At 40.3% G+C, this 12,094-nt stretch overlaps 1 protein-coding gene across 11 annotated transcripts in view; it reads left to right on the top strand.

Moving 5' to 3' along the window:
* The window catches only part of ryr3 (ryanodine receptor 3), a 370,356-nt gene that overhangs the window by 299,841 nt on the left and 58,421 nt on the right, over positions 1-12,094 (top strand). For all 11 annotated transcript variants that reach the window (XM_043697973.2, XM_043697975.2, XM_043697971.2 and 8 more), the window contains 7 exons: positions 3,209-3,315; positions 4,350-4,401; positions 6,168-6,218; positions 8,680-8,779; positions 9,050-9,129; positions 9,454-9,530; positions 11,313-11,386. In XM_043697973.2, the coding sequence (XP_043553908.2) occupies positions 3,209-3,315; positions 4,350-4,401; positions 6,168-6,218; positions 8,680-8,779; positions 9,050-9,129; positions 9,454-9,530; positions 11,313-11,386 (541 nt within the window). The remainder of the gene's footprint in view (positions 1-3,208; positions 3,316-4,349; positions 4,402-6,167; positions 6,219-8,679; positions 8,780-9,049; positions 9,130-9,453; positions 9,531-11,312; positions 11,387-12,094) is intronic.

The following is a 12,094-nucleotide window of genomic DNA, read 5'->3' as shown; positions in this document are numbered from 1 at the left end:
TGTTCCTAATTCAGAAACTGTGTGCTATTCGTATTTGGTGCCAGTTAGCTCAATTGACTGGAGGGCTGGTTTGCGTTGCAGAGTCGTACCAACAGCATGGGTTCAATTCCCACATCGGCTGAGGTTACCATGAAGAACTCTCATATTCAACCTCTCCCCTCTGCTGAGGAGTGGTGACCCTCAGGTTAAGCAACCATCAATCGTCCCTCTCTCTCTCATGAGAGAGCTGCCAAAGTCTGTTAAGGCAATGGCAACTTTTTACTTTGCAACTTACCACCACATCCTTTCCACTTATTAGAGACTTGCTGTTCTAAAAATTATACCTTTTATCACCCTTTCCTAATTGGCTTGGAGATCAGTTAAAAGCCAGCCACATTCCTGTGGGTTGAGTGTCAAATATAGATCAGAATAGGTAAGGATGACTCATTCTCTTCCCTAAGGAATATTAGTGAACCAGATGGGTTTTTACAGCAATTGACTGGTTTCATGGTCCCTATTACTGTGACTTACTTTCAATTTCAGATTTATTCATTGAAATCTGCCATCCTTATCTGCTGTGGCTGGCATGTGACTTTCACCATAACGTGGCTGGCTCTTAACTCGCCAGTGAAATGCCCAAGCAGGCCACGAAGGGCAATTAGGAATGGGTAACGAATACCAGCCTTGCCATTGATGCCCATGTCCTGCGAAAAAGTGAGAAAATTGATAGTTTGGACAACTAACCAGCTTCTAGATTTTTGTCAGCCTTCCTCTTTAACTAGTTGCTAATTGACACTGAAGAGTTACATAGATTTTTCACAGTTTTAATTTTTTTCACCTGTAGAAACATATCACTTCCCCCTGAAAAATGTCATGAGGGCAACTAAAGCCTGAAACTGTTATGACTGTCAATGGTGCAGTATGTTCATCACTTGCTCAGACACCTACTGGATAGATTGGATTGTACAAGGGAGAATCCATGGCACTGAATGTTGAGATGCATTATACAACTGCTGTTGCATGTGTTAAAAATGTAGTAAAAGAATGCCCAAGTGTGTTATAAAGCTCTGACTGGCTAAGGTCATGTCATAAAACATGACTGAAGCTCAAATAGTTTATCAAATATCCTTTCACAAAGATTGTGTAGGAGCCTTGTAACAAGCTTGTCAGGGTTTTTTTGGGTTATGTAATCCTGAAGTTGTATGAAATGCACTGAATTTGCCTGTGTTGCTAGGCTGTGCTTGCACGTTGTGCTATGGTTTGCTGAATTTGAAAGCAATAAGGACACAAGTTTTTTTTTGTTGTTCAGATCTTTTGTAAGGTTGATTGCTACTTTATTTGTCTATGGCTTTAGAGAGCAGTTCATATTATGCACTGAATAAAAACCGAAAGAACTGCCGATGCTGTAAATCAAAATCAAAAACAGAAGTTGCTGGAAAAGCTCAGCAGGTCTGGCAGCATCTGTGAAGAGAGAGGGTCACTGGGCCTGAAACTTTAACTCTGATTTCTCTTCACAGATGCTGCCAAACCTTCTGAGCTTTTTCAGCAACTTCAGTTTTTGTTTCAGATTATGCGCTGCTTCGTGATGATTGCATTCTAAAATCAAATCAGACTAACTCCTTGACTGTTAAAAGGTGAAATATTTTGATACAATTTATCAAATGAAACAAAGGCAAATACTTTGAGTAAGTCATAGCAGCAACAGAATTCACAGATATTTGCTACTAATTGCAGATAATGATTCTTGCACACAAGGGTGATCACTGTTGAGAGATATGTATGCAATTGGCAGGAAGGTGACCAGGGAACTTCCATCCCCTCCCTGCCTCCACCCTAATTAAATCTATGGTGGTTAGGCCCATTCCACCACAGCTAGTACTAACCCAGGATAGAAGCCGTTTAATCAAGCAGGAACATGACAGGTAAAGCCTGGCAGGTTTTGTCCCATTGTTCAAAGGCATGCTGATCGGGGGACCTAGCAATTGGAATATTTGGCTGGGAGGTGGCAGTAGCACAAGCACATTTTGGTGAAATGAAAAAAAAATTAACATAAAGGACAGTTAGGCCCTGGCATCAAATGCTGATTTTGCCAGCAAAGCCATGTCCCATGAAAGAATAAAATAAACTACCAGTTTGGACAACTATCCAACTCCTATACTTTTGTCAGTGTTCCTCTGTAACTAGTTGCTAATTGACACTAAAGATTTCCATAGATTATTCAGTTTTAATTTTTACATGAAATTAAACCTTGCTGTATAATTGAATTACAATTCCTACAGCCCTTTGGCCCAACAAGTCCACACCAACCCTCTGAAGAGTAACACACCCCGATCCATTCTTCAACCCTACCTTTAGCCCTGACTAATGCACCTAGCCTATACATCCCTGAACACTATAGGCAATTTAGCACAGCCAATTCACCTAACCTGCACATCTTTGGATTGTGGGAGGAAACCCATGCACACACAGGGAGAATATGCAAACTCCACACAGACAATCACCCTATATGGAATTGAACCCGGGTCCCTGGCCATGTGAGGCAGCAGTGCTCACCACTGAGCCACCGAGCCACCTTGTGTTGCCAAGTTCTTCAGCTTAGTGGCTTGGTTTCCACCCTTTGGAGGGAGGATCAATATTCTCCTGACTGATCATTTTCGTCCCAGATCCAAGAATCTGCAATTAGGCATGGAAGGTTTAATTTCAGGTAAAGGATGTCTTCTGCCATGATTCCAAAGTTGACTGCATTTTGAAGGTCATAATTGATCAAGTTACATTTTATATTACTGTAATTGGTCTGAAATATTGTTCCTTCTCTTACTACCCTCTTTCATCAATATCGTCATGTTATGTTTTAAATTAAACTACAGCTGTGCCATCTAATAGATGAGCATGCCTTTCAAAAGAGTTTGTTTGTTCAAACTAATAAAACTATCTTTGGACCTCTGTGAGAATTATCTAACTTGTTTAATGTGCAAAACTGAAACTAAGAGTGGAGAGAAAATTTGTGATTTTTTTGAGAAGAAATCTGATGCAGGGTCATGTAATTTATTAACGACTATCTATTTATCTTAGATAAATAGTCTTACTTGTAAACTAATGATTTATGGAGATAATTAGATGCAAAATGTGATTGTTCTTGTTTTGCACATTCTATAAAACTGTACAGCTCACAGTTTAAGTACTTGGGCTTGTATCCACTGGTTTAAAACAAACCTTTAAATGTGCTTAGAAACCTGCTAAAATATCAGAAGAAGAGGAAGAAGTGTCTGAGAAGAAACCGGATCCACTTCACCAGCTTATACTTCACTTCAGCCGTAGTGCCCTCACTGAAAGGAGGTAAAATAAACATATTCTTTTACTTTTGTCTAGGCTGTTGCTGCCAATCAAACAATACTAGGTATATCACTGGGTAAGAAAGAAACAATAAGTACCAGCAACTGAAGTAAACAAGGGAGCATTTCTTTGATTTGGAAATGTACTAGATCATCAATAATGTTGGGCAAATAACTGTTGCTCCACCCTGTAAAGGATTCCACATTGTAAAAGGTTCAACACCTTCTGTTCTCTCAACTCCTTTACAACTTGTTCCATGACAGTTTAAGCTTACTTGTGGAAGTCCCTAGTTTATTCAGAGCAATATCGTTCTAGCATTTATTCCAGGTTTGAATGGTATATAATGGAAGAAAACAGTAAATGGTCCAAATCCACACTTTGACAGTTTTATTTCGATTGACCACACTACAAAAAATTACACCCCAATGATTACTAGCTCCGCATATTTATTTAATGCACACCCAACCAGTTAAATCTTAATGAATATATCTATCTCTTTTTCCAAAAGGACTTTATTTGGTCTCAGGCATTCCTTCAGATGACATGAGATGATAATATGAAGGCTTGACTGGACACACCTCGACCCAGAAATTCCTCTGAATAAGCAGTGATGCTCATTTGCTAATGGTTTTATTTCAGATTTGGAACCTGCTTTGTGACTTACCCAGACCACTTCAAAAACCTATGTAACTGGAACAGTTCTTAAGACAAGCAGCAGTGCAGATCTACTCATCATGGTAGAAATGGAGAGATGCTTATAGTCTTACACCAGCTATTGTTGTTTCTGTTCACAAGAGGGAGATGAAAGCAGTTAGTGCCTTGTACTGAAAGTATTCTTTATCTTAAGTCTTCACGTTAATTTCAAGAGCTTATCCTCATTAAAAGAGTGGAGCAAACCATAGTTGACCATATACAAAATGTTGCCCCCAAATTGCATTTTATAATATTGAATTGCTTTTGTCAGAAATTTTAGGCAAACAAACTAAAACCAAACTTCAATTCTCCAGAATTAAATGTTTTCAAATCACCTTTTGCAGTGCTATTGAAGATGATCCTTTGTACCTTGCATATGCAGACATGATGGCAAAGGTAAGTGAGACAGAGAGCGGTGCGGGCAGGGCACAAAGAACTTGTTTACTTTTTCTCGAGGGCTTCCTTTGTTTTGATTTCAGCAGTTACCTTTTGGTTTTCAGGGGCTATCTTTCATTCTCATTAACCCTTTTATTAAATGATGCAGTCACACAGTAACAATGCCTTCTGTATTTCTGTTGTTATATAGGATATCTGAAGTAGACAGAATTATAAGAATTCATTAGTATCCTCAATAATTGTCTACCCCATTACATATAAAGCCACAGTACACAAAGAAGGCATTACTTTTCTATATGCTACAGTATTCAAATTGGTTCAAGAAAACAGACACAGGTTAGCACAAGCTTTTCCAAAAAACATTGATGTATGTCTCCACACAAAAAAAACAATCATCCTAAACACCTCTTCTATAAACTGGTGAGGTCACAGCTTGTATTCCCAAGCTAGAATATTTTAAATAGGTAGCTACTACCCTTTTACTGATCTCAGATTTAGATTTAAAAATTGACGCAATCTTTACTATAATAATATCGACTACAATGTTCTCCATAGAATAGCTCCTGAACAAATGCAACCTTTTGGTAGCTGTATCGCATTTGTTGCAAAGTACTTTGTTACCTCTGTGCTTTCACGTTTTTATCATTCCAATCTAGTATTAAATTGTTGTTAGATTTGAAACTGTTCTCACTTCTTTGCAACTGCTTCCTCCCTCCCCTTGCCTTGGCAGACTGTCTTGTGTCTCACTTCACTATCACCATCACTCCTCGCTGCAACCTCCCAGCCCTTGCAGCCTGCATCACTGCCTTTAAGGTGTCCCTTTCCCTCCCAGTCAGACCTCACTGGCCCTCCCATCATTTCCCTGGTGACCTTTGCTCTGCCAGTACTATTGACATAGCTGCCAGAGTGTTCATCCCTGCATTTGCTGCTGATTGGCTCACTAGTTGACTCATCAGCAGCAAGCATAGGGGAAAACAATCTGTGATTGGAGGAGCAGCGTCCTTCCATTTCCTTCCATTGTACTTATGGGTGACTTTTCTCTAACTGGTTGTCCTCAAGTGAGGTTTCCAGAGAGATTGGAGGTTTTTTGGAGAGTTCACCCTCTTCCCATGTATTATGAACATTAGGGAGAGGCCGATCACAGTGCTGTAAGCATGCATGTCCTCCTATTGTTAAGGCAGTCACCAGTTTTGGATATGGCCACAATGGATAAAATAGAAATGGGGCGGAGCTAAAGCGGAGGGGTGTGTGTGGGTACAAAATACCAAGTGGTGAGAAATGAAAGGTTGTGTGACTGATTGACAGGGAGGGAGGGGGATTGGAAAACGGGGGCCAGAATGCTCAAGCATTTCTCACATGTTCCATTAGTGATGAAAATATCTCATTGGTAACCAATCTGATGTTTATGGCCACTTGTTACTGATTCTTCTTCGTCTGATCAATCTTAATCACCCATTTCCACTGGGGCATTTGGTTGAGGATTTGAGATAGGAGCCATGTGGTATTTCCCTGTTTTTCATATTTAGTACAAAAGGTAAACTATCTCCACTGGTTCACTAGGAGCTGCTTCCCTCCAAAGATTGAATTGTTGGCAGCGTTCTGTGGACCATGGGGTGCACCTGAAAGGGAGAATTGGTGAAGTTGGTAATGGAAATACTTCTCGTTCCTTGCGAATTTTGTTCTATGAAAACATTTCAGGACTTGACAAAAAATGCTAGGTGAATCCAGAGACCATGTGACCCTAACATTGTCATCTCTGTAATTAGAGCTGCCAAGTTGCTGAGGAGGAAGATGAAGAAAAGGAAAAAACCTTTGAAGTAAGTGGATTGAAGAAAGGTTTCAAAACTGGAGCTTAATTTATTCTGGAAAGAATAATTGTATAAAATGTCATTCCTTCCTCATGGGGCTAATAATGGTCATAAAATTCAAAGTTTGTGAGAAGATTTGTAGCTCAGGTGCTCGTTGCTGTGGTTCTGTTCGCGAACCTGGAAGTTTTTGTTGCAAACGTTTCATCCCCTGTCTAGGTGACATCCTCAGTGCTTGGGAGCCTCCTATGAAGCGCTTCTGTGGTGTTTCCTCCGGCATTTATAGTGGCCTGTCCCTGCCACTTCCGGTTGTCAGTTTCAGCTGTCCGCTGTAGTGGCCGGTATATTGGGTCCAGGTCTATGTGTTTGTTGATGGAGTTTGTGGATGAGTGCCATGCTTCTAGGAATTCCCTGGCTGTTCCTTGTTTCGCTTGCCCTATAATGGTAGTGTTGTCCCGGTCAAATTCATGTTGCTTGTCGTCTGCGTGTGTGGCTACTAGGGATAGCTGGTCGTGTTGTTTCGTGGCTAGTTGATGTTCGTGGATGCGGATCGTTAGCTGTCTTCCTGTTTGTCCTATATAGTGTTTTGTGCAGTCCTTGTACACAAAATCCCATGCAAGGACTGCACAAAACACTATATAGGACAAACCGGAAGACAGCTAACGATCCGCATCCACGAACATCAACTAGCCACGAAACAACACGACCAGCTATCCCTAGTAGCCACACATGCAGACGACAAGCAACATGAATTTGACTGGGACAACACTACCATTATAGGGCAAGCGAAACAAAGAACAGCCAGGGAATTCCTAGAAGCATGGCACTCATCCACAAACTCCATCAACAAACACATAGACCTGGACCCAATATACCGACCATTACAGCGGACAGCTGAAACTGACAACCGGAAGCGTCAGGGACAGGCCACTATAAATGCCGGAGGAAACACCACAGAAGCGCTTCACAGGAGGCTCCCAAGCACTGAGGATGTCACCTAGACAGGGGCTGAAACGTTTGCAACAAAAACATCCAGCTCGGCGAACAGAACCACAGCAATGGTCATAAAATAAATGAAATTGCTGTGACTGTGACTAAGTAATCTAATTGATTGGCCAATGAGATACTGAATTTCTTAGACACTGTCTTTGGTATTCCCTCAAAAACGAGGACATTGCCACAGAGTATATTAGTGGCATGAACCTTTTTAACAGGGAGGCAGTTGTACTACAGCTTTCGCACAATTTGGTCTGACCAGGAGACTGTCCATTTCTTAATGGGTATGTTGAAGTTATTGGAATTGAAAATTTGAGAAGTGTGTACTTCAGATAATTAGGTATCACCCCATTTATACTATTACCAAAGTAGTTGGAATTACTCCACTTATCTTTGTGTACAGTTCTGCTCTAAATACAGTTATGTGCATTGTGGTCCCACACTGCAGTAAAAAATGCTTTTTGGAGAGTCGATCTGGACTCAATGGGTCGAATGGCCTGCTTCCACACTGTAGGGCTTCTATATCTCTATATTTATCTTTAGCAATTGTTTCAGACAAATGGACGATCTGAAAGATATTGTGAAATTCCATTTTTGTTTTATTTCTAAATCATAAAATGCTTCCATTTTGCTTGACATAGCATAAATATATAAGTAGAAACAGTTCCTGGGTTGCGAACAGATTCCATTCTTGAGTCTGCTTAGAAGTCTGAACACAATGCAGAACAATATAAAGTAATAGTCTGTAAGTACAGGAAGCTTTTATATGTAAGACCTTTAAGATTACACCTATGGGATTGTATTCATAAATACGAAGCTGAAAATGTGTTGCTGGAACAGCGCAGCAGGTCAGGCAGCGTCCAGGGAACAGGAGAATCGACGTTTTGGGCATAAGCCCTTCTTCAGGCTTATGCCGAAACGTCGATTCTTCTGTTCCCTGGATGCTGCCTGACCTGCTGCGCTGTTCCAGCAACACATTTTCAGCTCTAATCTCCAGCATCTGCAGACCTCACTTTCTCCCCTTCATAAATACGAACCCCTATAAGTTAAATGTTTATAAATTGAGTGCCTCTTATGTTATTATTTTGTGCATTAAAACAAATTGTACTCCATGTGCTACATAAACAATGCATTGGGCAGCATGGTGGCTCAGTGGTTAGCACTGCTGCCTCACAGTCCCAGGAACCTGGGTTTGATTCCAGCCTCGGGCGATTGTCTGTGTGGAGTTTTCTCCCACAATCCAAAAGATGTGCAGTTTAGGTGAATTGGCCATGCCAAATTGCCCATAGTGTTGAGGGATGTGTAGGTTCGGTGCATTAGTCAGGGGTAAATATATGATAATAGGTTAGGGGAATAGGTCTGGGTGGGTTATACTTCAGATGGTCACTGTGGACTTGTTGGGCTGTAGGGCCTGTTTCATGAAATAATAACTGCATGGTTCTTCCATTAAAACTGTTTACATTTTGTTTTCCACAAGGAAAAAGAAATGGAGAAACAGATGACTCTTTATCAACAGGCAAGACTTCACCAACGTGCAGCAGCTGAGATGGTTTTGCAAGTGATCAGTGCCAGTAAAGGTACTGTACAGCCATCCGCATACTATACTGGACCCGAGAGACTGCTTCCCATCAACTGCTAAAAATAGCAATGTCGCCCAGTTATCTCCTGTGTTGATGATTTTGCTAAAGCATAGTCTGCCAAAGTACAGACTATGACTGTACTTTGATAGCTAAAGTCCAAGGGTGGACGAGTAGCACTTTGTCCCAAATGTGTGATTTTTGGTGTGTTTCTTTATCCTACTATTCCTTGGTCTTAACATTTATATTAATATTTTAACTGTTCAACAGGTGTGTTAGGCAAGATGGTGACAACAACTTTAAAGCTTGGTATCGCCATTCTAAATGGTGGCAACGCAGATGTCCAGCGGGTAAATGCATTTATTTATCATTATAAAATGAGCATCAGCTTTACTTCCCTAATGCATTCAACCTTTACAAGTTTTTTTTCACTTTCAAACATACAGTAGTCTTACATTCTTCTGCAGATAATATCATTTTCAAAGACTATTTTAAATTATACAACACTTATCCTAAAGCATTTTGTGATGTAGGAGTTTGTAACAATCGTTGTAGGAAATTATTAATGAAATTTACTGAGCAGCTTCTATACAGATAACATCACTTAATTACTAATACTTCTATGTAAATTTAACTCCAGCAAATACAATTGCAATATGTCTTCTGTTTGTCAGATAATGTTGGACTATTTGAAGGAGAAGAAGGAAAGTGGTTTTTTCAGAAGTCTGTCTGGACTCATGCGCTTTTGCAGGTAAAACAAAATGAACAAAATCTGTATGATGTTGGGCATGTTTTTAAGCTCCTGCCTTTGACATGTAGACTGCTGTACCGTCCCATGTATCATCATGCTCATTCACGCATTTCATAAGCCCCTGTTAAGAATTAAACCCATCAGTATGGCCCAGGAAGGTCAGACTGGATAAGAATAGCAGGTCTGCTCTGCTAAAGAGCATGAGTAAACCGGCTGGAGTTTAACAACAGGCTGATTGACTTTTTTTTCAGTTTCAGCTTTGAAATGTTCAAACCAATGGAATCTGAAATTTCATTGTCTGCTTTAATTGTCCAGTAACATCTTGCCGGAACCAAACGCCTTATGCAATGGCGGTGCACCCTTTTATGATTACCGCTATGTTCAACAAAACTGGAGGGTTCTTGCCAGCACACAAGCCTCGCCACAACTTATAGAGACCCTGTGCTGCTAAATCTCAGAGTACTGTACTCTTAACCTCTTGGTTGAATCCAAAGTAATGCTGGGCACTACTATTGGAAACAGCTTGACATAGATGACAAGGCATTAATTTGCCTTTGGAGTCCACTTCAAATTTTCTGTCAGGATTTATCCGCTTGCATCTCTCCCAAAGTGTCAACAAAGTGGTAACCTAAATAATACTGTACACCATGTAACAGCTTCATAACAGAATTCAAGACCAAATCTATATTTTGCTGATTTGAAATGGCTTCACCTTAACTCACTAACTGAATGACTAACAACAAAGCCAATTGGCTTTTTTTATCTGAGCAAAGAATCTACTTCCTTCAAAATAGTTATTAGGACTACATTCCAATCAAACATAAAGGTAAAATGTAAGGGTGGAGTTTTCTTAGCATTTGAATGATGTGGGCAATGTCAAGAAAGGAGATATGGCAAAATTGAAAAGATGAGATTTCATGAAGTCTAAATAAAGGTGCATTTCTGTAAGACTCTCAAAAATAAAAATATCGGAGGTTGAGTTTCCTTGGGCGTCTCCTGTTCCCCATTGCTCCATTGCAAGATCAAAGCAGGAGAATACACACGGAAGTGCAGCCCAGGGACACACATTATTCTACATTAGATGCACAGTCACTTCTCACTAAAACACGTACAAAGTGTCACTATTATGATCTTGTTGGGCTGATAATCCAGAGATATTGGTGGATAATTTGGAAAAGGTGAGTCCAAATTCTACCACTTGAAAGTTTGAATTCAGTTTAATAAAATTAAGAAATTGTATAAAAATCTTAAAGCTGATTGTAAAGCTGTTGGATGGATGAATGTAAAAATCCAATTGGTGTGATAATGGCCTCAAGAGAAGGAAACTTGCTGTAAGCCTGTCTCCCAGTTACTGTGCTCCAAGGTGACTCAGCACCGTCACAGGGCAATTAGCGATATAACAGGAAAACTGTTGCCTACTTCCTGAGAACAAATAATATACAGGTTCACATCAACTGGTACCAACGTATGCAATGAAGACCAGTAAAAATGAGTTCAAGTGATACAAAGGCATGTCCTCAATGTTTAAAGGGATGGCGAACTTTTCTATTCTAAATCAATCAGGTTATAACTCCTATCCAAGATCAGCTAGGGACAAGCCACAGAAGCTAGATTTCTGGCAGCACATACATCTCACAAGATATATATTCTTTAAATCCTTTATTCAGAATGAAAAATTGAATATAATTGATGAAGCAGTCTTATTTACAGATTTCCAATCCATAAGTAATGGATGAGACAAATTTTGTAAAAGTTTCATTTCTTCCCTTCTTGCAATTTCAGTGTTCTTGACTTAAATGCTTTTGAGAGGCAAAACAAAGCAGAAGGTTTGGGAATGGTGACTGAAGATGGAACACGTAAGATTGGCATCTTTTATCTTTTCACGGAAGAGTTACCAAGGTTATTTTGCACACATACACAGCTTTTAACTTGTTGGGTGGAATTTTTCTCCTAAGGCTAAGGCAAATTTGGAGGCAGATGTGCCACCAGCTCCCAGCTAGCAACCACTGTTCTTTGCTCCTGTCTATTTTCATGGAGATGGCTTCTGGGGGGTGTTGGCTGACTGCTCACCAACAACGGGCAGCCAGCTGAAGGAATTTTTTACACACCTTGTAGATGAAGCCCAAAGATGGAACAATGGTGACCACTTAGTGACAGTCCGGTATAAGTCCTCTGGATTTCCTGGACTGCATCAGCAGACCATCCTGTGAAAGCAGTTGCCCCTCTGCATTGATGTCCTGGTGTTTGTAGTCATGGTACATTCTGATTGATTTGCAAGTTTAACACTGTGTAATCTCCCACCTCCAGCAATACAGTACACCTCTGCTGGAAATGTCAGCTGGTCAGAGCTTCTGGGGTTTCTGGGTGAAATCACCTATTGGAAAGTACCTTGGAAACTTCCTCCAGGGTCCCTCCATCGTTAGCTTCAGGATTCGGAACTGGGATTCACCATTAGGATCAGAACAATGCAGCTAAAATTCAGCCCATTATTTCCGAAAATATGTTTTGTTATTATTCTCTGATTACTTCAATATTATGTGTTCATTGCTAATTTAATTTGTGGT

The sequence above is a fragment of the Chiloscyllium plagiosum genome, unplaced genomic scaffold (assembly GCF_037043375.1).
Source record: "Chiloscyllium plagiosum isolate Xiang-an unplaced genomic scaffold, Cpla_swu_hap1 HiC_scaffold_8, whole genome shotgun sequence".
In the NCBI taxonomy this organism is placed as follows: Eukaryota; Metazoa; Chordata; class Chondrichthyes; order Orectolobiformes; family Hemiscylliidae; genus Chiloscyllium; species Chiloscyllium plagiosum.
Note: the sequence above shows the minus strand (reverse complement) of the source record. Positions and strands in the feature narration are given on the sequence as shown.